The sequence below is a fragment of the Lynx rufus genome, unplaced genomic scaffold (genome assembly GCF_022079265.1).
Source record: "Lynx rufus isolate CCGP_SWC_20201006 ecotype Redwood Valley unplaced genomic scaffold, mLynRuf1.p SCAF_4, whole genome shotgun sequence".
Taxonomy (NCBI): Eukaryota; Metazoa; Chordata; class Mammalia; order Carnivora; family Felidae; genus Lynx; species Lynx rufus.
In genome coordinates this window covers 7,320,978-7,346,942 of record NW_025814856.1, presented here as the reverse complement: position 1 = coordinate 7,346,942, position 25,965 = coordinate 7,320,978, and the positions used below count along the sequence as shown (strand labels likewise).

At 55.0% G+C, this 25,965-nt stretch overlaps 1 protein-coding gene across 9 annotated transcripts in view; it reads right to left on the bottom strand.

The window, feature by feature from the left end:
- Window positions 1-25,965, bottom strand: part of DNM2 (dynamin 2) — a 91,570-nt gene that overhangs the window by 28,009 nt on the left and 37,596 nt on the right. For all 9 annotated transcript variants that reach the window (XM_047095946.1, XM_047095943.1, XM_047095945.1 and 6 more), the window contains exons 3-8: window positions 17,041-17,190; window positions 15,526-15,729; window positions 12,867-12,965; window positions 6,313-6,473; window positions 3,170-3,312; window positions 109-244 (exon numbers count right to left, since the gene is read on the bottom strand). In XM_047095946.1, the coding sequence (XP_046951902.1) occupies window positions 109-244; window positions 3,170-3,312; window positions 6,313-6,473; window positions 12,867-12,965; window positions 15,526-15,729; window positions 17,041-17,190 (893 nt within the window). The remainder of the gene's footprint in view (window positions 1-108; window positions 245-3,169; window positions 3,313-6,312; window positions 6,474-12,866; window positions 12,966-15,525; window positions 15,730-17,040; window positions 17,191-25,965) is intronic.

Below are 25,965 nucleotides of genomic sequence, written 5' to 3'. Positions count from 1 at the left end.
CTGCTCCCAGCAGGCAGACGGCTGGAGGCAGGAGGGAGGAGGCCCGGCCGGAAGCTGTGCAGAAGGGGGCCTGACCCCGGTCAGGAGGGCCCCGCCCAGCGGTGCTACCTTCACCAGCTCAAAGGGAAACCGCTCGTGGAAGATGCGATTGATTCGGGCACCCCCGGAGAGTTCTAGCGTGTCCACTTGGTCTCCAGAGCCTTCGATCCTCTTTTCGAAGTCCACCCCAAACTGCTGGACCATCCTGGGGGGGAGAAAGGAAACCTGAACGTCAGAGGGGAGGTTCTGACCCAGAATTATGTTCCGGGTCAAGCTGTGGCTTACACACTCCTTTTCACTTTTTAACACCAAGATGCATACAAAACGAGTAAGATACAGGGCTGCTGATGGCAAGCAATCACTATGTGCCAGGCCCATTAGGATTATTCATTCACTGAATTGCAGGGGGTTGGGTAGCATTATTACTCCCATTTTGCAGACAGCAAGAGTGAGGACGGGGGAGGGGAGGGTCACAGCTTAGCAACTTCTGCCTTGATCAGGCAGAACTGTGAGTGAAAAAGCAGCCCCTCCACACAACACAGGTGGATTCTGCCAAGGACTGCTGTGATTCCTTGGACAAGTGGCTTTGCCCCTCCGAGCCTCAGTTTCCTCATCTGCATGGTAAGTCTCTGCATAGGGTCATTGTGAGGATTCAAGGAGTTTCGATTTTTTATCCACTCCAAGGAATCACCAATCCTAAGCAGCACTATTCATTGGTGGTACCCCCACAAAAAAGAAAGAATGCAGCCAATTAGTGGTAATTCACCTAAAGCTTCTGAGTTCAGAAAAGTTAAAATGTTTTAATTTTTTTACATATTTATTTATTTTTGAAAGAAAGAGAGACAGAGCATGAGGCAAGGAGGGGCAGAGAGAGAGGGAGACACAGAATCCGAAGCAGGCTTCAGGCTCCGAGCTGTCAGCACAGAGCCCGACGCGGGGCTCGAACCCACAAAATGCAAGATCATGACTTGAGCCGAAGTCGGAGGCTCAACCAACTGAGCCACCCAGGCACCCCTGTTTTGTTTTGTTTTTTTTAAAGTGCTCCCATAAGGGGCACCTGGGTGGCTCAGTAGGTTAAGCGTCCGATTTCGGCTCAGGTCATGATCTCATGGTTTGTGGGTTCAAGCCCCGCATCGGGCTCTGTGCTGACAGCTAGGAGAGCGTAGAGCCTGCTTCGGATTCTCTGTCCCCCCTTCTCTCTGTCCCTCCCCAGCTTATGCTCTCTCTCATACAAAGAAATAAACATTAAAAAAGAAAGTAGTAATAAAAATAAAGCACTGACGTGGTTGATGAAATATGTTAATACCACACATGGGCCCTGGGAACCCGGCCCAACCCTTACAAAAGTCTCTGAGTGTTGCCAATGAGCCCTGTGATCGCGTGTGCAGCAGGGAAGTCAAGTATTTATTAGTGTTTGGTTTTCCTTAGCATTTCTAGTTGCTTTCCCAGCCTCTTGCACCATCTGTCTTAATCATTCCCGCCCCCCAAACTCTTGATCTCCAGTACTGCGCACAGTCTGCCCTGAACAGGAGCTACTGTGGTCAAGGGACCGACCCCTACTGGCCTCTACTGGCCCAAGCCCAGCTTGCTGGCGAAGAGATGTCCAGTTCTCGTGGGCAAGTCCGGCTGGTGCCGGTGAGAGGCCGGGCCTGGCCGCTGATGAATGGGTTCTCCCCGAACACCTGGCAGGGGGGCAGGCGCAGGGTGTCTCAGATCCCAAGAAGCTTTTGTCCCCAAGAGATGAACAGTGTTAAATCTGAGCATCAAAGCATTCTCACCCCCGAACCCACCATGCAGTGCCGCGTGGCAGAGGATGGGGGGACGTCAGGGTTAGGATGTGGCCACTATGGGTGGTGGTCCTCTGGTGTGTCCGAGGGAGGAGTCATACGTGTGGGACCCTCTGCCTCATGAGCTGCCAGGGAGTTTCTGGATCCCACTCTAACTAAGCGCCCAGGGTTCCTTGCAGGCCGGAAACCGGGAGTACGGAGGCAGGAGAAGCCTCGAGAGAGAACCTGGGATTGTGGGGCACACCAACCCTTGCCCCACTTCACAGCTGGGTGGCTTCAAAGAGTCCCCATCAGCTCTGAGCTGGGCCAGTGGGCATCCGCTCGGGGTCAGGGTGAGAATTCCAAGAGACAGAGCATAAAAAGCTGGCACAGGGCCAGGCTCCCAACCCTGTTCCCCCATGTCTGTCCTCCCCACAGCCACCAGAGGGCGCCGTCAACACCTGAATCAGGCCGTCCCTCCTATGCTCAGAACCCTCCCTGGCTCCCACCTGACAGCAAAAGTCTGATTCCTCCCTGTGGCCCACAAAGACCTGACTGCTCTCTGCTCTGTCCCTTCCCTGCTCTCCCCTCCTCCACTCTACCCCTCCTTCACATTCTCCTCTCACTCGTTCTGTTCTGCCACATAGCTTCCTCCAACACTGCAGGGTGCTGTCCTGCCTCAGGACCTTTGCACCTCCGGGCCCCACCCCTGACCTCTTCAGGTCTTTGCCTGACTCTCACTGTCTCAGGGCGGCCCTCTAGACCATTCTGTTTAAAAAAAAAAATTTTTTTTTAATGTTTTATTTATTTTTGAGACAGAGAGAGAGAGAGAGAGACAGAGCATGAGCAGGGGAGGGGCAGAGAGAGAAGGAGACACAGAATCTGAAGTGAGCTCCAGGCTCCGAGCTGTCAGCACAGAGCCCGATGTGGGGCTCGAACTCACGAACCGCGAGATCATGACCCTAGCTGAAGTCGGACGCTCAACCGACTGAGCCACCCAGACGCCCCTAGACCACTCTATTTTAAATGGCAACCCCACGCCCATCCTGGCACCCCAGCCTCTTCCCGACAATAATATTTCACCATTTAACACAGTATTCGTTTTCTTATTTACTCATTTTCGGTCCCATCCCTTCCCTCCCTGCTTTCTGAGCACGTGGGGGCAGGGCTGGCTGGCTGCCCCACCCACTGTGGCGGCTCCAGTGCTCAGGACAGGGCCTGGCACACAGGAGGTTCCCCAAGGATGTCTGCTAAGTGAATGGATGGGTGGACGGATGGATGAGGATCGGCACCCAGCCCAGACCCAGGACCCCGCGGCCGGCCAGAGGCCCCGGCGAGCCAGGCAGAGGGTGGGAGACACGTACTGCAGCAAGGCTTTGGTTTTGCGAGTGGGGTCATCGGGCCGGAAGTTCTTGTACTCCTCCACCTCCTTCTCCAGGGACAGCAGCTGGCTCTGCAGCTTGCTCCGCAGGGCTGGCAGGGACTCCCGGATGTGGTTGGTCAGTTGCTGCGGGACAGAGAGAGGCCAGAGGTCAGCACAGGCAGGATGCTGGGAAGGGGCAGGCCTGTCGCACTGGCAGGGGGCTGAGGACGAGATGGCCCCCTGCGCCCGGCGCACCCCCCGGCCTCGAGAGGAAGCAACAGGAGACACACCCGCGCACGGGACCAGGAGAGGGGACACGTGCCGCCCCCAGCAGCGGGACGCCGTGAGCAGCCCCCCGGGCCTGCGCCGGGCAGATAACCAGGGTTTCTGGGCCACAGGGTACACACGGCACACCGCGTGCTGACCCAGAACAGCCTCCCACGGGTGCTCCGGGGAGAGGCCCAGGGGGCCGCCAGTGGACCCACGTCCTGGAGGACTGGCCAGCGGGCCCCAGGACAACGGGCAGCTGTACAGACACAGGAACAGGCCCCACAACCTAAGGCAGAAACAGCTCCCCAGGGAAGGCACAGAACGGACGCAGGATGTGTGCTCCCTTCTGTGAAAGACAGGGAGAAAGTAAGAACATATTTTTAGTCGCGTGGACAGAGAGAAGGAAGCATCACAGGAAACAAATGCGGAAGAAAGGCCGGAGTGGGGCAGGCGGGTGGGAAGGGGACACCTCTGCGGCCCCTTCTCTCCTGTTCTGCTTCCGAATCACGTGGATTTAAGCAGTCACAAATTGTAAAAGAGAGCGGCATGGCAGATGAGGTTAGAGAAGGAGCCTCAGGATGGGTGGGGAGACAAAAAGTAAGGGAGAATGGTACACGGCACACAAATACAAGGTTGTTCAGGTGTCAAAAGGAACAAAGGGAAGGGAAGGCAAAGAAGGGGGGAGGGGGAGGGGAGGGAAAGGGGGACAGGGAGGAGCAGGGAGATGGGAGGAGGGAGAGGAGGGAGCTGGAGAAGGACAGGGAGGAAGAGGAGGGAGGAGGGACAGGAAGGAGGAGGGGGAGTGGGGAGGGAGGGGAAGAAGACACAGACACAGTGGCCTCTCCAGGCCCTGAATGTCTCTAGAAGGAAGCCCACTTAGTGGTGACACTGGCCAACTCCCAGGAAGGGACCCACCACCAGATGGGAAGAAATGAGATATTCACTATATTTGGGCTGTGGGACTTTTTTTTTTTCTTTTAACTATAATAAAAGAGAGAAAAGAGAGAGAGGGAGGGAACAAAACAAAAAGCCATAAAAGCAGCTAGTACGCTAAAAGCGGAAAGAAGCATTTTGCTGTCATCTGTCCCACGCCAGACAAGAATTTAGAGTATCCCTCAAGCTTGAAAAAAGGTGTGAGGGAGCCTCAGGCTCCAGCTTAGCACACTCCGTGGCAGGATTCTGACAGTCCCTCTGACACCCTCTGTGGCCAGGGGCACTGTCCCAGACCCCCTGTGGGGCCTGCATGCCTTCTGGGGTGGGGATCTGAGCCACACGCCCCGCAGACCTTCCCTCTGCTGTCCGATCGCGTCTTAGAGCACGAGAGCGGCCCCGTTTCGCTCACAGGGAAAACAGGGGACAGGGGGGCCACAGCTCCCAAGAAGTGCCCCGATGCAGAGCCGCATCCCAGGAGGTCAGCCGGGCCCCGTGCCGGCTCCCACAGGAGGCCCCTGCCACCTGCAAGGGGTTTTACTTCCTTTCCTCTCCCACAGCCCTCTGCCCAGGCCCACTGCTTCCTTTCCTGGAGGGCCCCTCCCACAGGACACTTTCCTCTGTGCCCCTGAGCTGCCTTCTCTGCCTTCCTGTCCTGCACCAGCTTTTCATGGCCCGGCTGCTACCTAACACCTGATTATGCATTCATCTGGTGACTTGTTCCGAATCTGTTCCCCGCCCCCCCCCCCATTAGAAAAATGTCTTCCCCGAGGACAGAGCCCTGCTCTTGTGTCACCCCTGTGTCCCCACTGCATACGCGAAGAAACGACTCACTGTTGCTCTGATGCCTTCCCACCTTCCAGGAAGCTGCCACAAAGTCTCAAAGGGGAAGGTCTTGCCACCCAGGATGGGCAAACCAGGACAGACCCTGAGGACAGGGAGCGTCTGTGACAGTGAGACTCCGCAATCCCCCATCAGGGACTTTCCTCTCCAGAGAAATCGACAGGGGCACAAGATGATGTCATTAACATGTTACTAGCGGCGGCCTCTATGCACCAGGAAGACGAGAAGATGGAGTCAGTCTCCAAAAAGAGACGGCTGAACAGACTGCATTCAGAGACCAGTATGCAGCCGCGAAAAGGAGTGAGGAAGGGTTCTCTTCTGCACACCCAGCACTCCAGGAGATACTGCTGAGCAAAAAATCCTCCAAAGCAAGGGGTGGGGAGGGCGCATGGCGTCATTTACAGTAAGAAAGGGAGAGCAGTGATTCTCGGAAGTCCTTTTCGCTTCTATGGACACAAAGAAACGCAGGCAGTACCAACTGTGGGGCCCCGGGGGTGGAAGGAAGGGGCAGAAGGGGGCACCTCGCCACACGAGTATCGATACCTGCATTGTTCATAAACCCTATGAATGCGTTCTGTGTAGAAAAACAAGAGAGCGGTAGAAAATGCAATACAGGAGAGGCCAGTACCTGGTACCTGCTGTGTTTCACACAACGCACGCACTGAGCACTTAGCGGACGCCGCAGCCCTGGGGGGGCAGGGACGGTGATGGTTCCCAACTGACGAACGGAGGACAGAGGCTCAGAGAGGCTGGGCCACCCAGTCAGAGATTGGGGTGGGCTTCGGACCCAAGAAGGTCAGGCTCTACAGCGCTCCCGACGAGGTCCCGTCCAGCACTCCTGGCCAACCTGCCTCAGTGCCGACCAGGCGTTTGTAACGTACGCAAACTTCTGGGTACGTGACTAGATCATTACAACGGTAATTAAAATAACAGGAACAGTAACCGTGACAGGAACAGTGCCACGACCCGCTTACTGAATACCCACTCTCCACCGGGCCCCGAATCAGATGTGGACTGAACTCATTTTGCTAAAACGCGCGCTGGCTCTAGACCGAGGCCAGCATCACTGTGGACTGCACCTGCACAAAATCCCGGCTGTACCTGGTTCAGGGTCTTCTGCAGGTGTGGGGTGCCCATGCGGTCAGCCATGTGCCGGTAGGCTGGGTGGGAGAGGAAGAACTTCCTCTCGGCCGCCAGTGCCGTGCGGATGTCCTTCTTGCCCTCAATGTCCTTCTGGCTGCGGTTCACCACACCGATGTAGCCTGCGGGAGGAGAGGGGCAGGGGCCGTGCCAGGTGAGCCGAGGTGCCCGGAATGCCCACCGTGGACCAGGAACGGGGCTGGGCCAGGTGCAGGCACAGACAGGGACCCTGTCCCACAGGTCACTCGCGGACTGGGCCACAAGCCCCACTCATTATTCAGAAATTGGGAGAACACAAACGCAGAGTGCGGTCCTGGAAAGCAACAGAAGTGTCTGCAGGAGAGGGGTGACGCCCGGCCTAATGTGAGGCGGGGGACGGAGAAAAGCTTTGGAGAAGATGAAACCCACGAACTGTGCTTTAAAGACAAGTGAGAAGGGGCACCTGGGTGGCTCAGTCAGTTAAGCATCCGATTTCGGCTCAGGTCATGATCTCGCGGTTGGTGAGTTTGAGCCCCGCGCCGGGCTCTGTGCTGATAGCTCAGAGCCTAGAGCCTGCTTCGGATTCTGTGTCTCCTCGTCTCTCTGTCCCTCCCCTGCTCATGCTCTCTCTCTCTCTCAAAAGTAAATAAACACTAAAAAAAAAAAAAAAAAAAAAAAATTTTTTTTTTTTTTTTAATAAAGACAAGTAAGAAAACCACTTCAAAAAGAAGGCCGAGTTAGGAATACCTCATCTTGCCTGGTATTAAAACCTGTTAGGTTTGAAAAAGTTGGGTACATCGGGGCATGAATGTCTGGAGAGATGAATGGAAGAGAAAAGAAAAAAGTCCAAAACCACATGAAGGGCAGGTGGGAACTAATGGCTAATTCCTCAGAGCCAACGGGAGGAAGGTGGATCACTCAACGGCCACGGCCAGCAAAGGAACAAAGTTAGTTGTGGGGGCGCCTGGGTGACTCAATCGGTTAAGCATCCAACTTTTGATTTTGGCTCAGGTCACAGTTTGCGGGTATGAGCCCCGTGCTGGGCTCTACGCTGACAGCACGGAGCCTCCTTGGGATTCTCTCTCTCTTCCTCCCCAGCTCGTGCACACGTGTGCTTTTTCTCAAAAACAAAAACAAAAACAAAAACAAAAACAAAAAAACACCACATTAAAAAAAGACACGCAAAAACCCAAGCTGGGTGCCTACCGAACCTAATCCTTGAGGGATTACAGATCTATGCACACACCATGAAACAGGAAGAGAACACGGGTGGTTTTCAGAGATGACTATATTTGGGTTAAAATTTTCTGAGCCAAGACACAAAGAAAATGGTAACCATGACCACGTGAGAAATGGGACATGCAGGAAGGGCTGGGAGACCTTCTCCTTCCCAGGCGGCTTCCAGTACCATTTCGGAATTCTTCACACATGGGAAACACACATGGGAAACAATATGTAAGATAAAGATGTTAGCATGAAGAGAAGATCTGCCATATTCGGGCATGAAGAGAAAGGGGATGGTGTTCAAAAAGCCAGAACAGTCTCGGGTCCCCGCGTGGGGACGCGAGGCACTCAGCACACCAGCAGGGTGGGTGAGTGGATGTCACAGGACACTAAGAACTCAGCCTCGTGGCTGACCCATGGTAGGTGCTCAACAAAGCAGACGCGGGGACTGTCATTCACGACTGCTGACATGATCAGAGTTGGAGAGGTGGACTGGGGACAGGTGCACACATACGTACATCCCCCCCCCTGCTTAGCAGCAGGCGTTGACGGGCTCCCTTGGGGGGAGGGGAGTGGTGCCTGCCTGCCTGCCCTTATTCCCGCCCAGTCTTGTGCAGGCCTGATTACTTTTCATCCTCTCCGCATATGTCACTATGTCCATTTTACAGATGAGGGGCAGTGACCAAGGGGAGGTCACGGAGAGGGGCTGCCGGAGAATCAAGAGGGTGAACCCAGACCTGTGGGAAGCCCAAGCTCGCTATCATCCACACGACAGCAAACATGCCAACCGCACGGAGCAGAGACAGTGGTGTGGCTTGGATTTTGGTTCCCGAAGGTGCGAGAGTTCTGAGTCTTTGGGAAGCCAAGGAGAAGGTTGCAGCTCGAGAGACTCGAAAGGCCACGGGGCAAGAGGGGAACACCGAGGGAGGGAGGCTGCGGGTACAAGTCGGGAGCAGGCAGACAGGGCCGGGAGAGGAAGGGCTCGCCTTCTTGGACACAGACAGGAAGGCAGAGGGCAGATGCAGACAGCAGTGAGTGGGGAGGAAGGAAGCTGAGGAGGTCTGTGTCACCTGGCCCCCCAGCGGCAATGCTGAGCCCAGGTAGCATCCTTCGGGGACCAAGATTTAGGCCTAGTGTGTGCAGAATGAGCACGCGGTCAGGGGGCTGGGGGAGGGATGGCAGAGGGTGTGAGGACATGTGGGGTCCTCTTCGGGCTTCAGCACCAATCCTTCCTTCCTAAGCCTCCGACAGTGACTCACTCTTCAGCTCGGGATCCTGGCAGCTAAATGGGTGTTTGGGTTCTGCCCTGACCACGTTCCAGCCTCCCCTGGGGACCCCTCTCATTGCTCAATGTCTCAGCAGGGCTGGGGGCAGGTGGAAACCAGGTTTTCCCCATGCCTATCCCAGACATGGAAGAGGGAATGCCTAGGGGCAAAAGAAAAGATCTACATGGTCCTGGCAACACCAACATGCCCCTAGGTGCCCACAGCTGACAGCAGATCCCGGGGGGAAGGAACGGGGCACAAGACGGAAGCAATTAAGAAAACAATGGCTTGGGGCGCCTGGGTGGCGCAGTCGGTTAAGCGTCCGACTTCAGCCAGGTCACCATCTCGCGGTCCGGGAGTTCGAGCCCCGCGTCAGGCTCTGGGCTGATGGCTCGGAGCCTGGAGCCTGTTTCCGATTCTGTGTCTCCCTCTCTCTCTGCCCCTCCCCCGTTCATGCTCTGTCTCTCTCTGTCCCAAAAAAAAAAAAAAAAAAAGTTGAAAAAAAAAAAAAAACAACGGCTTAGCGGCACCTGGGTGGCTCAGTTGTTAAGTGTCCAACTCCAGTTCAGGTCATGATTTCACGGTTCATAGGTTCAAGCCCCGCATCGGGCTCTCTGCTGTCAGCAGGGAGCCTGTTTCAGATCCTCTGTCCCGTTCTCTTTCTGCCCCTCCCCCTCTAGTGCACGCACTGTCTCTCTCTCTCTGTCAAAAATAAATAAATATCGGGGCACCTGGGTGGCTCAGTCCGTTAAGCATCCGACTTCGGCTCAGGTCACGATCTCACGGTGTGTGAGTTCAAACCCTGTGTCGGGCTCTGTGCTGACAGCTCAGAGCCTGGAGCCTGCTTCAGATTCTGTGTCCCCCTCTCTCTCTCTGTCCCTCCCCGGCTCATGCTCTCTCCCAAAAACACATAAACATTAAAAAAATATATATATATATAACCAAACACCACCACCAACTAAAAGCCTAGATGGACACTCAACAACATGCCACAGTGAAAAACAGGAATAACCTAACAAACAGGGACTGAGTAACAGCCCACACATCCTCCTAGAATGGATTCCACTGGACCCTCGGAAGTCGCCTTGAAGAAGGATGCTTGACAGTCGCCTGTCACGGGGAAATGCTCTGCTCTTCTGCTAAGTGAAATGGAAAAGTAGGTCGCAAAGTGGCATGACACTGGAGAGCTGGCATTCAAGAGCAGCTCTGTCACTTCCTAGTTTTTGTGAGCGGGAGCAAGGGATTTAGCTTCTCTGTGCCTCAGTTTATTCATCTATAAAATGGGGGTAGGTACAGAGCCACCTTGTTGGACTGTTACCAGGATTCAATGGGCTGGTGTACATGAAGAGCACTGGGTACATAAGAGACACTTAATAAGTTTGTTTGTTTGAAAGAGAGAGAGAGAGAGAGAGAGAGAGAGAGCGAGCTCACAAGCATACCTGAACGGGGGAGGGGCGGAGAGAGGGAGGGTGAGGATCCCAAGCAGGCTCTTCGGTGTCAGTGCAGAGCCCGAGGCAGGGTTCCATCTCGCAAACCATACAATCATGACCCGAGACAAAACCAAGAGTCAAATGCTTAATTGACTGAGCCAGCCAGGTAACCTGGCTATTCTCATTTTTTGAAAATGACATGCTACTCCTGTCAGAAGATCTGAACTTGAGGGGCGCCTGGGTGGCGCAGTCGGTTAAGCGTCCGACTTCAGCCAGGTCATGATCTCGCGGTCCGTGAGTTCGAGCCCCGCGTCGGGCTCTGGGCTGATGGCTCGGAGCCTGGAGCCTGTTTCCGATTCTGTGTCTCCCTCTCTCTCTGCCCCTCCCCCATTCATGCTCTGTCTCTCTCTGTCCCAAAAATAAAATAAACGTTAAAAAAAAAAAAAATTTAAAAAAAAAAAAAAAAAAAGAAGATCTGAACTTGATCGTAAACCCAAACCTTATCAGGCCTCCATCTCGATTTAATTACTAGTTTTTTTTTTTAATTTTTTTTTTAACGTTTTATGTATTTTTGGGACAGAGAGAGACAGAGCATGAACGGGGGAGGGGCAGAGAGAGGGGGAGACACAGAATCGGAAGCAGGCTCCAGGCTCTGAGCCATCAGCCCAGAGCCCGACGCGAGGCTCGAACTCACGGACCGCGAGATCGTGACCTGAGCCGAAGTCGGACGCTCAACCGACTGAGCCACCCAGGTGCCCCTCGATTTAATTACCAGTTTATAGGGAACTACAACTGGCCCAATCCCAAGTGTGGGACATGATCTGGTTTCTTCCATCCACAAAAGAACAAAACAGAAACAAAAACAAAAACAAAAGACGGCATAGGAGACACAAAGGGGCTGGTGGGGGAGCTGTTTGACTAGAACTCGGGTATTTATGTGTAAAATGATAGGATGCCAAGGATCTGCTTCATAATCCTCCCAGGAAGCAAATCAGGGGACATTCAGAGATCGAAATTAGCCGTGTTGGTAACCACCGAGGCTGGGTCCATGGGGGCTCCTCGTACTTCTCTCCCTACTTTTGAGAAGGTTTTTAAAAATGTTCGTAATAAGGGCACCTGGGTGGCTCAGTCGGTGAAACATCGGACTTCGGCTCAGGTCATGATCTCCTGGTTCGTGAGTTTGAGCCCTGCATCGGGCTCTGTGCTGTCAGCGCGGAGCCGTCTTTGGATCCTCTGTCTCCGTCTCTCTCTGCCCCTCCCCTGCTCATGCGTACTCTTTCAAAACTAAATAAACATCATAACAAAAGTGTTCATAATAGAAGGGCGCCTAGGGGCGCCTGGGTGGCGCAGTCGGTTAAGCGTCCGACTTCAGCCAGGTCACGATCTCGCGGTCCGTGGGTTCGAGCCCCGCGTCAGGCTCTGGGCTGATGGCTCGGAGCCTGGAGCCTGTTTCCGATTCTGTGTCTCCCTCTCTCTCTGCCCCTCCCCCGTTCATGCTCTGTCTCTCTCTGTCCCAAAAAAAAAAAAGAAGGGCGCCTAGGTGGCTCCGTCAGTTGAGCGTCTGGCTCTTGATTTGGGCTCAGGTCATGATCTCAGGGTCTTGGGATAAAGTCCACCCTGAGTGTGGAGCTTGCTTGAGATTCTCTCTCTCTTTCTCTCTCTCCCTCTCTGCCCTTCTCCCCCATTCATATTCTTTCTAAAAAATAATAATAAGGGGCGCCTGGTGGCTCAGTCGGTTAAGAGTCCAACTTCGGTTCGGGTCACGATCTCGTAGTCTGTGAGTTTGAGCCCCACGTCGGGCTCTGTGCTGACAGCTCGGAGACTGGAGCCTGCTTCGGATTCTGTGTCTCCCTCTCTCTCTGCTCCTCCCCTGGTTCATGCTCTGTCTCTCTCACTCTCAATCTCTCTCAAAAATTAATAAACATTAAAAACAAATTTTAAAAAATAATAATAAAATAAAATTTCCTTTAGAAAACTATTCCTAATAGGGGCACCCGGGTGGCTCAGTCGGTCGGGCATCCGACATCGGCTCAGGTCATGATCTCATGGTTTGTGGGTTCAAACCCCATGTCGGGCTCTGTGCTGACAGCTCAGAGCCTGGAGCCTGCTTTGGATTCCGTGTCTCCCCCTCTCTCTGCCCCTCCTCCATTCTCTCTCTCTCTTTCTCAAAAATAAACATTAAAAAAAAAAAAAAAGGTTAAAAAAATGCTCAGAAAGCAAGCATGAAAATTAATAGAAATTATGACTCCTGAGGAACTTTTTGGGAGGAGAGCCACAAAGTAAAAACTAGTGGGAGAGGCCGGGCTGTGGATGACTTTGGTTTTCTTTTCCTGTACGCTTGTTTATGTCCCCCAAGTGAGCAGGTGTTAAAAGTGAACGCATACACGTCAGAGGAAAAAGATATGTACACGGAGGCGTGAAGACAGAAGGGTTTGTACTGAAATGGAAAAGCAGTTACTCCGGGCGCTGGGGAAGCAGGCAATGCTGAGTGTTTATCTGTGCGTACTTCCTGGCATCTGCCAGGTTTCGGTAGCGATAAGGACAAAAACAAATATCACTGGAACATACATCCAGCCGCTCCGCCCCTTGGCCCCCCCGGCTCCCTGCCCAGCCGCACCTCTTCTCAAGGGGAGCAACTTGTTTTCCAAGACGTCCCTGGCGTCAGTGCCTTCATCCATCAGGTCGAGCTTGGTGATGACGCCAATGGTCCGCAGGCCTGAAAGAGCCCAGAGGTCAGAGGTCGCCATGAGAAAGGAGTCCGGGCTGGCAGCCTGGGGGTCCCCACTTCTAGGCTGTGAGACCTGGGACGAGCCATAACGTCCCCTGCCTGGACCCCAGTTTCCCTCATGTCAAGAGAAGACAACAGCCACACCGATCCCAGTGGGGTGTCCATGAAGATCAACGTGGCTTGTGACAAATGTTCTATCAGTAAATACTGGCCACCGTCACGGTCATTCCCATGATCTGCGACAGCGTCTTGCTGCCGTAGTGCCGGTGGAAACCCAAATCCCAGGTCAGTCTCCATGCTGTGCTGAGTCACCTGCCAAGTCCCAACATGATACGCAAACCCACGGCGACTGTTTCTAGGGTTACCTTTCACCTGAATGGCCAAAATTCCACTCTGGGAACCACCCCCATCGAATTCCTCCTGTCTCCGGGTCACCTAGACAAGGGAACCCTCCTAGCAAAGCTACACGCCTACAGATCAGTGCCCCTGCTGGCGCGGAAGGATCCTCTCCGTGCTAGTGCGTGTGTGGACGTGGACGTGTGCACGTGTGACGCGCGGGAGGCCCAGAGCGACCTCCGGAGGGTGCCGAGGGGGGCAGCGAGCACAGCCGTGCACTCCCTGGGGCCCCTGCCCGTTCACATTCGGCAGTGTGAACCTCTGAGCCTCTGAGCCAGCATCACCTTTCTGGAGGGCAAAGCAGCCACAGCCGTGAATACCCACAAGGCTTGCCAGGGAGGGAGGGGGGAGGCAGACAGAGTGCAGCAGAGGGATGTGACTGGGGCTCCCACTGACTCTATTGGAAATGTCGGATTTCCCCGGAGGATTGTTTATGAAAGACCAGAAATGACCCAAATGCTCAAGAACAAAGAATGGGCAAGAGTGGCCCATTCGGTGGATGCCACGTAGACGTGTCCCTATGAGACCAGAGAAACAGGCACACACGTTACGGAAAAAATCAGGAAAGACCACCCCGTTTTTTAAAACGTGAGTATCCACGGAAGAAGAAACTCTGAAAGGTTATTTACCAACCGTGGCCATTGGTGTCTCTGCAGCGGGAGGGGAGCGGTCACTTTTCAGGTTCTAGATTTTACAGTGTGGACGTGTTGGTAACGGTGATGAATTATGAATACTTTCGAAGCCAGAAAAATGCTCTCTTTAAGGAAGAACGCCAGCATCAAGGTCACAAGTGGCACATAACTGTACCCGTCCCCACTCTCTCACTGCCCGGTCAAGCCTCCGCGGTGTGTGTCACAGCCACGGTCCGTTCCGTGGGACCGGAGTCAGGGCACAGGGAAGCCGTGGAGGGCCAGGGGCAGGGGCGGCCTCTCCCGGGAGAGCGTGCCTGCCCAGGATGACCACGGGGACACAGCACATCCTTCGCGGGACCAAGAGTCTCAGCGCGCAGCCCTCAACTCTGAGGAGCTCCCACTCCAGTGCACGAAAGGGCCGTCGGCTGCCTGCCCTCCCTGGCCGCCCTCAGGCCTGAGCAGGGCTGGAAACCAGGCAGTGGAGCCCCAGAGCCTGTCCTTCCCCAGCTCCTCCCTGGTCCCCGACTCCCTCCAAACCGCATGGAATGAGGCAGTCGGAGGGCACTTTCCAAAATGTATTTGAGTGTGTGTCCCACTCCACACAACCTTCAACACGCTCAGGGCACACCCAGCTGCCCACGGCAGCCACCAAGGCCACGGAAGGTCTGTCCCACCCCACCCTTGCCCCACCTGTCCTCACTTCGGCTCGCTCTGCCCCGGCCACACTGGCGCCGTGTCCTGGGCACCCCAGGCTCAAATCGTGCCCAGCCTAGCTGGCATCGCTGTCCATTTTCCTGGGCTCTGCCTCTTTCTGTCGTTCATCATTCTGGTCTTGCCTGAAACCTCTCATCTTCAGAGGCCTCTGACCCCCTCCCATCCCAGCTACTCTCGAAAGGCCGGATTTTCCTCTGGGTGCCCACTTCTGGCTGAAACTGTCCCACTTGCTTCTTTCCTTGCTGTCTTCTGTCTCCCCCGCTGGAATGTCAACTCCCCAGTGGCAGGGACCCTGTCCATTCTGTCCCCTGTAGGGTTTCCAAGGCCAAAGCAGAGCCCGGCACAGAGCAGGTACTTAACGGACATGTACTTAATAAATGGAAATGTCTGACCTGGAATGCCCTGGGCAACAGATGCCACAGTCCCCACTACTCCCTATCGCCCCACTGGGCTTCATTAGCTCGTCCCCTCATACCCCCTCCCCCACCCCTCCTGGCCCCTGAGCAGTTACAGGGACTCTCCAATCCTCTCAGCACTCAGTAGTGCTACACGTTAGGATCGCTGGTGCCATTTTGACAGAGGGGACCAAGCCTCGGAGAAATGCCCAAATGCCACCCAAGAGCCTCCCAGGGGCAGCCCTCTAGCACTGTTGGCCCCAACGGGAGACACTGTATCCCAGGAGGGCCTTTTCCTAGGGGTCATGCGCCAAAAGGAATACCAACAACTTGGAATCAAGGACGCGGGGCAAGTCACCATGCTCCCAGGCACCCAGCAGGGGAACTAACGGTGTAGGGCTCAGCGGTTACCTTGGGGGTCGACCTCCTTGGCCAGCTTGAGGGCATCTGAGTTGGCCAGGTCCATGTTGGCAGGGGTGACGGCGAGGATGAGACTGCTCTCCCGGCTGATGAACTGCAAGATCATGTCCTTGATCTGGTACTCGATATCTGGGGGCTGGTCCCCCACGGGCACCTTGGTGATACCCGGGAGGTCGATGAGGGTCAGGTTCAACACTGATAGGGAAGCCAGAGGGGAAGGTCATCAGACAGAGGAGGGGAGGCTCACACAGCCCCACAGCTACCCAGCCCGCTTCTCCAAGTGCTGGGGGGGGGGGGGGGGCGGGATCGGGCCACAGGATCCCTCCTGTCCTCCAACCAGATTACACCCTCGGATCCGGTAGGTAGGTCCTCTTCCAGGAACCCCTCCTCCAGACGGCCTCTCCCTCTAGTGTAGTGATACAGTTTTAAATCGGGACATTTGGTGGAATTGCTCTCAGTGGCTAAATAAAATTCCAGCCCATCAATTCAGCCATGAGCAAAGGCTGTTGTTTACCAACGTTTACCATAAAAAACAAGAAGATGCTACCCTGATAAGAGGGTAAGAGACACCCTCGGGAGATGTAGCCGCACAAAAAAGTGGCAGTTTATATTATGCTACAATTTGAGTAAAAGTGGTAAAAGACACACACGTGATACACACGCATCCATATTCATAATTATTCACTTAGGCATTAAAACATAACATCTATTTGTGATACTGAGGGCGGGGAGGGATTTCGCTACACACGCTTTTGCCACTTTTGAGCCATGTACAGGCATCATTTATCCAAACATAAGTAAATGTAAAAACTCCTCTCAAAGAACTCATACTGAGGAGTTAAGAGTCTGCTGGAATATTCCCCAAATGCCATCGGGGTTAGAAATCCATGCCCCAGGGCAGTCGTACGTGGCGGCAGACTTTTTAAACTCAGAACATTTTGCAGGGAAGACTAGCTTTCTGGCTCCTCTGCAAGTTTCGGAAGCCCCGGCTCCCCTGGGCTGGAGTCATTCTGTGGCCCCCATCTCCTGGGAGCCACACTGCGGCCACCCTTTTCCCAGGAGCGCACGGCTGCAATTTGCCCCAGTCACCACCACTCCCAACCGTCTTCCCAGCTGAGACTGATCCCTCGATACCGTGTCCCTGTCAGAAGTGGCAAAACAGGGGTACCTGGGTGGCTCAGTCATGTAAGTAAGTGGCTGACTTCAGCTCAGGTCATGATCTCACGGTTCGTGAGTTCGAGCCCCGCATCAGGCTCTGTGCTGACAGCTAGCTCAGAGCCTGGAGCCTGGAACCTGCTTCGGATTGTGTCTCCCTCTCTCTCTGCCCCTCCTCCACTCATGCTCTGTCTCTCTCTCTCAAAAATAAACATAAACAAAAAAGTGGGAAGACAGAGATCAAGAGGGCTGTGTGCGCGTGAAGAAACATGGAAGGGGTTATATTTTTCATCAGGGTGCTTTGGACCCGACTTCCCTCTGCCCCAGAGCGTCTGTGCCTGTGTTGCCTACCGTGTGGCGAGTAGACCCGCAGGTTGATGGGCACTGGGGAGATGCCTTTGTTGGTCCCCGTGACCCTGTCGGTCTCCGCTTCGATCTCCTGTCGGACTTCATCAAAGTCTGTAAACTTTTTGGACTTACAGTGCAAAAACTCGGCATATTCTGAAAAAGGAAGAAGGAAGTTCGAAATGGGAGGGAGCAGCAGTCTTGCTGTGGGTAGGGGGCAGATGGCCTTCTGGGACAGGTGCCTCATCAAGCAGGGAAAGCGTGGCATTGGTCACAGGTGCTCCAGGAATTTGGGGAACAACAGAGTCGTTCTCGCAGTGAGTATTGGGGGGGGGGCCCGCTTCTACAGGCCGAGTCCCCACCAGACCTTGAGTTCCTCAAGGAACAAAACCAGTGAAGATTCTGTCCCTGGGGGATGGAAACTCTCTGTGAAGTATTTTGTGAAACCACGCGTCGTGACAAACTCCAAGAAAAACAAAACAAAAAAACCAACAGGTGGGTGTAACCAGCATCTGTGATTTTTTGATGTACAGAAGAGGAAATGCCGGCATGCGTCACCAGACCGCGGGGGGTGCCCATGTGATGAAGCTTCCGCTCTGCTGTTAGACGTGAGACTGAGTCCAGAGTCATGATGTTAGAACCTCCCTTGCTGTGGGTCAAAGAGAAGCCACTGTCCTAGAGGGGTCGGAGCTGCCAGCACTCTCCAGCTTGCCAAGAGCCCAGACGCACATCCATGGGACCCATCTGTCCTTCCTCCCCAAGGCATGTGGCACAGTATGGAGAGGGAGACACCACTGTGGCCTCACCAAAGCCCGTCTCACGGTCTCTCCTCATCTGGCTGTTCACAGGGTCCCCCACCTAGACGTGAACCGCTCAGGAGAACCGCTTTCTGGGCAGGGTCTCATGTGGACACAGGAGGCCTCTTCGTGCCTTCTGAGCCCAGGGTATCTACAAGCCATACTGATGCCGAGGTGCGGGGCCACAGGGAAGGGACTACCAATTAGCGGTGGTCCCATCAGACACGGGATAAGGCAAGAATAAAATGCATTCATCCTGAGATGTAGGTACTGAGCCTACAGGCGTTCGCTGTACAATTCCTCAACTTTTCCCGATGTGCATATTTTCATAGTAAATGTTGGGCTGGGGGCGGCTTGCAGGCTCAGAGACCGTGGCTCTGCAGTGACGCTGAAGAGATGGAAGGAAATCACGCTGGCAAACAGCCCAAAGAACTGGACTGCGACGGACAGGCCAAGATAAGAACTAGAGATCGCCTCCACGGTCAGCAGGAGACGTGGCTACACACATCCCAGCACAGACATACCGTCCGCTGCGAAGGATCAGTACAAAGGATGGGGGCGGAGCCCCACGACGAGAGAGAGAAAACCGGGCAGGTCTAGAATCTCTCCCCAGACACAAGGCAGAAAGAAATGAGCACAAAGGGGGTCGCCACCCCACCTCCGTGACCTAATAAACCGTGGCCGACATTCGGCCCCTGCTGGCTCTAGCCAAGCCCTGTGTGTGGTCCCCTGTGCCCCTCGAGAGCGAATACCTTAGGCAGGCATCTGCATGATGCCCGTACCACAGATGTGAAAACGGAGGCCCAGAGAGGTGAAGTGACTTGGCCCAAGCTCGGTGGGGGAGCTGGGATTTGGAGTTCAGAGAATCTGTCTCCAGGTGGTGGCTCTCAAGTCACGTGGCCTTTGTGAGGCCACCGGCAGGCTGTTAACCTCTCTGCTTCAGGGCAGGGGGACTCTGTGGGCTCGGATCACCGAGCACCACCTCCACCATGGGCACTGGCCCTGGGGAACAGGGGCCATGAGGACACTTGCTGGAGGATCTAGGATCACAGCCCCTGCCCCGCCCCCATCAGCTGACCCAGTTCCCAAGGACAGTCACGCTCTAGCCCTCCACAGGGACCAGAGGAAACGCTTGACTGCTCTTCCGGCAGCGGCCACCAAAAATGGCACAGTCCCCCCACCCCCCACAGCATACCTCAGTTCTCATCCGGCTCAAGGCCCTGGGCTTGGCACCCACCGGAAACGACCCCCCTTCCAGGAGCACAGCCACGGGGAAGGGATTGGGGGCCGGGACACAGGCCCTCTCCCCTGTGCACCCTGCTCTTCTAGGCCCTGGTCCACCTCCTCCAGGGCCTGCTGCCTCTCCCGGGAAGCCTTCTAAACTCCATGCCACCTGACACTTCATCCTGCATCTTGGGCCTCCTCCCCAGTCAGGGCCAGGTCACCCTGGGATTGTGTTTATGGGACCAGGACCTGCCGGCTATGGCCCCTAGAGTCCAAGGGCAGCCTCCCCTTCTACCAACTCCTTCACCAGCAGGATGTGCAGACGGTGCCAGAAAACCATAGCTGCTGCTGCTTCTTCTTCTTTTTTTTTTAAGGTTTATTATTCATTTTTTCAGAGACAGACAGAGCATGAGCAGGGGAGGGGCAGAGACAGAGGGAGACAGAATCCGAAGCAGGCTCCAGGCTCCGAGCTGTCAGCACAGAGCCCGACGCAGGGCCCGAACTCACGGACGGCAAGATCATGACCTGAGCTGAAGTCAGACACAACCGACTGAGCCACCCAGGCGCCCTGAAAACCATAGCTTCTTCCCCAGGAAGCCAACAGGCAGCAGAAATCAAGAGGAAGTTTCAGGAGTCTGCTGGGCTCATCCCCCTCACAGCCCGCTTTACTGGGCTCCTTGTCACTTTGGAACCATGTGCTGGATTCCAGGGTTGATATTAACATTAAAAAGCTTCCACCAAAAAAAGAAAAAATAAAAGCTTCCTCCAAGCCTGATTTCCCACACAACACTGACCCTCATAAAGCCGGACCTCAGCCCTCATTTCCTCAGAACCATCTATGGCTCCCAGCTAACCACATCCCCAGCTCTGACTTCAACTCACTCTCCTCCAGCCACTCTGGGCTTCTGCCTCAGGGTCTTTGCACTGGCTCTTCTCTCTTCCTGCAGGCTCCCTCCCTCGCCTCCTTCAGGTCTGTTCAAGTGTCACCTTCTCCAGGAGGTCTGCTCTGGCCCCCACCCAAGATGACAAACCTCTCCAATCTCTTTCCTCCTTCTCTGCCTTATGACCCTCCAAACATGGTTGCCTTCTAACAACGCTGACCTTCTCATCCTGTGTCTTTCCTGGCTCCCTATTAGAAGGGCCACCGTCCAGGGCAGGGATCTGAATCTGCCCTATTCACTCCGTGTCCCTGGGCTTCCCTCTGAGTATACCTACTGAAGTGCTCAACAATTGTATGCGTGAGTGAATGACTATCAGAAAGATAATACGGTCCCTGGGGTGCCTGGGTGGCTCAGTTGATTGGGCGTCCCACTTAGGCCTAGGTCACGATCTCATTGTTCCTGAGTTCGAGCCCCACATCGGGCTCTGTGCTGGGGGTTCAGAGCCTGGAGCCTGCTTCGGATTCTGTGTGTCTCCCTCTGTCTGCCCCTCCCCCGCTCATGCTCTGTGTCTCTCTCAAAAATAAATAAAACATTAAAAAACAAAAATAAATAAATAAATAAAATATGGTCCCTGCTTCAGCTTCTATAAGGGGGCCCAACTCCAAGGCCATCAAGCTGTATATATGGGAGATTGGGCAGGGACGGGGGCACTGGCAAGGCCACCTGCTGTTTTCTCCTCCCTCCCTCCTTCCCTCCCCTTCTCTCTCTCTCTCTCTCTCTCTCTCTTCCTCCCTCCTTCCCTCCCCTTCTCTCTCTCTCTCTCTCTCTCTCTCTCTCTCTCTCTCTCTCTCTCTCTTCCTCCCTCCTTCCTTCCCAAGCTCTTCTTGACCATAGCGGCCCAGTCCTGAGCTGGGCTCTTGGTCTGGTGGGATGATGGATGCTGCACAAGCGTGTCACGGCAGGTGCCACAGACACTCAAAAGAGACCCAACACACCAGAATCTGGAGGGTGGGGACCTCCTGGAGGAGCTAACACGACTCCAGCCCCCCGCCCTGCCCTGCCCCACCATGATGGAGGCAGGCAAGGGCAGCGGTGGGCAGAGAGCATCCCTGAGGATGCTCTGGGCCCAGGGCATCTGGGGAAGGAGGGAAGGGGAGGGGGGCAGCCTCCCTGAGAAACAGGTGGGCAGGGCTTTGCCCGGGGCGCCACTGCCCTGTAGTTGCCAGAATGCTAATGATTTTTTTAATGATCCCGTCTCAGAGAATAAGTCAGAGGCCTTAAGGCTGAGCTCAGAGTCTGGAATGACTGGAGACTCCCTCTCAACTCGTCCCCAGAAGCCATGCACCTCTGTCCCCATCCCGGCTGCCATGCTTGCTAGCCCTCGCTTGCTCATGCACAGATGACCTGGCCAGTCCAGTCCGGTCCCGCCGGTCCCTGTCCCCTGCTGCAGCACTGACAGCCACACACCCGCCACTGCCACCCTGTAGAGCCACGCCCTTCCTTGGGAGGACGGGCAGCCCCGGGGGTTCCAGGGACCCGGCCCAGGGCCTGGAACACTCCAGGAGTGAAGCAATAACCTGGGCCCTTGTCCAGCACTCGTGCTGCTGACCCAGAGGCGCCAGCCACCCTCTCCCACCGCAGGGCTTACCGCCAGCATGGTAACTGTGGGGACAGTGAATGCACTTCTGGCTTTTTTCTAGAAAGAGGCCCTGCCCTCCCTCCAGGACTTGTTCCCTCATCTCCTTCAGGTCTCAGCTCTAAATACCTCCGCCGGGAGGCCTACCCTGACCACCTGGGACCCAGGAGATGCCCTGGCACTTTGCCCTCCCTTCCACGGCGCTCCTCGCACTGACACACCACATGCTCAAGTGTTCCCTTCTAAGCCTGGAGCTGCAAGTGAGCACTTAGCTTCCGTCACCACTCTCCCCGGTGCCTGGTGCCTAGTGGTTGTTTAATGAAACTTATTGAGGGACCTATTAAAAATCATTAGGTGCCACAGCCTAGGAGGACATCACTCTCTCGAGTCCCAAGTATGTCCCCATTGTGCTAAACAGCCAATCCCCACATTGGGCACCTCCCAGGCCCTTCCAGAAAGTGTCCTCAAGAGGCGCCTGGGTGGCTCAGTCGGTTAAGCATCCAACTTCAGCTCAGGTCATGATCTCATGGTTCATGCGTTCAAGCCCCGTGTCGGACACTAGTGCAGAGCCCGCTTGGAATTCTCTCTCTCTCCCTCTCTCTCTCTCTCTCTGCCCCTTTCCCCACTGGCTCATTTCAAAATAAACTTAAAAAAATTTTTTTAATTAAAAAACTTATTAAAAAAAAAAAAAAGAAGAAGAGCCCTTAGAAGGCAGATGACGAGTACATGCGGCCACCCTCTGGGTATCAGGCCACCCAGGGCCCAAGGAAGCAGCCCCATGACAGTGGCCCGGTTCCCTCAAGCCTGGCTTCCTGAGGGGTCTTAGGGCCCTCCTGTTTTATTTTTATTTATTTATTTTTTTAAATTTTTTAACTTTTATTTTTTTTTTTTTTTTTGAGAAGGGAGACAGAGCATGAGCAGTGGAGGAGAAAGACGGAGACACAGAATCTGAAACAGGCTCCAGGCTCTGAGCTGTCAGCACAGAGCCCGACGCGGGGCTCAAACCCACGAACTGTGAGATCATGACCCGAGCCTAAGTCGGACTCTTAACCGACTGAGCCACCCAGGCGCCCCAGGGCCCTCCTGTTTTAAAGGAGCTGGAGGAGGTCCACAGGACCGGGCAGACTGTGAAATGCCCAAGTTCTGCCGGAGCAACCCGGCCTTCAGCCCAGCACCTCCAGCCTGGAAAGGCTGAATCAGGCACCATGACAACGTGTGGGAAGGTGACAGGAGAGAGAGATGGGCGTGCCTAGCCCCTCCCAGCCTCGCCCTCCTCTCAGTGCCTCAGTTTCCCCAAAGGAAATGAGACAACACAGAACCCAGGTGTGAGGCTGCTACGACATCAAATCCCACACCGCCAGGCCCACGGGGACTAGCTGAGCTGCCAGTCAGGGGAGGCTGCCTCGGGATCTCAGGGTGGTGCAAGGAGGAGCCCTGCCCAGGTCTTCATGGGACTTGGCCCGTCCCTTCCCCATTCTCAACCCAGGGAGGAGCGGAACTGCCAGGCTGACTCCTGATGGCGGGAGATGGGGTCTGCCTTCCCCAAAGCTGGCGTTGACAGGCATGCTGGCCCGGGGTCAGGAGGACCGACTCGGGGACTCGAACGCACTCGGGCGAGCCTGAGTACCACGCGATCAGATGGAGCCAACCGAGGCGGACGGTGCAGAGGCTTCAGCCAACCAAGAAGAGGCAAAGCGCGTGGCACCTCCCGAGGCTGTTGGGTCCTCAAGCTCCCTCGGATTTGAGACAAGTCGTGAAGACCTCCCAGTCTAGGACGCACGGCCGCTGGGAAGGCGTGCTACTGTGATCTACAGTAAGAGATACACATTTGGATTTCCACCCTCCATTTTTGACACCGGGCTCCTAAAATCCTCGGAATGTCCTAAGTGATTAAGAGCCATAAAGGTGTCTAAACATTCATAGCCAGCCCCTCTCAACAACACATTAGTTGAATGAGGTGACTTTTGGAAAGCACTTAAGGAAGGGGGCTGTGCCAGGGCGACCAATTTATGTGATCTGAAGGCTGGAGCCTTTAGTCCCGCCCTACCCACCCCCCACTCCGGAGAGGGGAGAGGGGGGAGAAGGGAGGGGGGAGGGGCTCCAGGATGAATCAATCACCAAAGGCCAATGATTCAATCAATCGTGCCTGCGTAATGAAGTCTCCATAAAAATAAAACCCGAAGGACGGCCTTCGGAGAGCTTCCCGGCTGGTAAACACATGCCGGAGCCGGGAGTGGGGCGCCTGGAGACGGCATGGAAGCCCCGGCCCTTCCCCACACGGCCCTGCGCATCCCTTCCGTCGGGCTCTTCCTGGGTTGTATCCTTCACACCGGCCACCGGTCCAGTGAGTGATCTGTTTTCCCCTGAGCTCTGTGAGCCGCTCTGGCAAATTAATCGAACCTGAAGAGGGGGTCGTGGGAACCTCACTCAGATCTACAGCCAGAGGGCGAGACGCACAGCTGAGCCCCCATCCTGTGGGATGTGACACTCTCCCCAGGCAGACAGTGTCAGAACGGAGCTGATCGTGAGCCACGCGGTGAATGTCCACTGAACACGTGGCAAACCCCACACCACGTACTGGAGAAAGTGACAGCCCCAGTTGGCATCCTGGCCGGCCCCCAGCCTGACTCTCACTGGCTCCTGGCCCTGTTTCCTCATCAAGACACAAGGCCATGCCCCGAATGTTGCAGAGTCTACCAGTTTTATAGAAAAGGCCCTGCCAGGGCCAGGCCCAGAGGACAGGTGCTGGAGAAAGTGTTGTTGACAATCCCACAACAAAGCAGATCTGTGCTTTCTGCCACTGACTTTTGAGGGGAGAAAAACCATTAAGAATATAGGAATGAGATGAGGTTACCTGAGGATGAACCGAGGGAGCAATGATGGGGTGGGGGGCTGGGGCTCACCCAGGGGAGGAGGAAGGGGAGAAGGAAGGTGAGGCACGATGTTCCAGGGAGGGAGCACTGTGGGGGCAAAGGCATGGAAGTGTGAATGGACGAGCCAATCTTGAGGGTGAGTGAGCAGGGGGATTGTGGCTCCAGCTAGGGAGCAGGAGGAGGTGAGGTGAGGTCCCAGAGTTCAGCAAGGCCCTGTCGAGGTCACAAAGCTTTGAAAAGGAAGCTGGGAGCCACCCCCTCTCTGGTCCCTGACAGCAACAGTCAAGGTCAAGGGAAGGGAGGCTCAGGAGGCCACATTCCACACCAGAACAGTCCCTAGCACCCAGGGTTTACAAGGCCAGGGGTTGTTCCAAGGAGAAGCAGGGATCACCCGTGAGCCATCAAACTTCCTAGTGGCTGCAGTCTTAGGGTAATTTTTTTTTTTTAAGATTTTATTTTTAAGTAATCTCTATGCCCAACATGGGACTCAAATGTCCAACCCTGAGATCAAGAATCACATGCTCTACTGTCTGTACTAGCCAGGTGCCCCATTCAGTCTTAGGTAATTTTTAAACTAAGCAGATTAGGGGCGCCTGGGTGGCGCAGTCAGTTAAGCGTCCGACTTCAGCCAGGTCACGATCTCGCGGTCCGTGAGTTCGAGCCCCGCGTCGGGCTCTGGGCTGATGGCTCAGAGCCTGGAGCCTGTTTCTGGTTCTGTGTCTCCCTCTCTCTCTGCCCCTCCCCCGTTCATGCTCTGTCTCTCTCTGTCCCAAAAATAAATAAACGTTGAAAAAAAATTAAAAAAAAAAAAATAAACTAAGCAGATTAAAAGTCTGGGGCACCTGCATGGCTCAGTTGGTTAAGCATCTGACTCTTGATTTCAGCTCAGGTCGTGACCTCAGGGTTGTGAATTCAAGCCCTGGTGTTGAGGCTCCAAAATGGGCATGGAGCTTCCTTTAAAAAAAAAAAAAAGTTAAAAGTAATGGCTCACCAAGAGCAGTCTGGACCCGAAGCCAGCATCACTGGGTGTCACAGGCATCAGAAAGGAGGGCTGAGGCCCAGCCTCCGAGTCACATCGTGGGACCCCAGACCCTACAGGAGGCGGCAGGCACACCAAAGCCACATGGGGTGCCAGGGCCACAAAGGGGGTACCACTATCACCCCCATTTTACAGAGGAGGAAGCTGAGACACACAGAGAGAGGCCACCTGCCCCAGGCCCCAGAAATAAGGGGTAGCTGCCTGGCTCCGGAGTCCGGTTCTCGGGAGTCAGCGGGACAAAAGTCTATTCTCTAGAAGCCGTGCAGCCCCACGTAGCCCCTAGAGGGCCCTCTACCAATCAGCACGTCCCACACTACACTCAGCTTCCTCCCTCCTGCTAGTGGGGTGTCCCGCCTCCCACCCAGCCCAGGCACGTCTGCTGTTCATCGCCCTGGACCCCCACCTCAGGGTCACTCTAGACTGCCCTTCACCCTCACCCACAGCACTGCCCTGGGCCAGGCCTCAGGACCTCTTGCCTGGC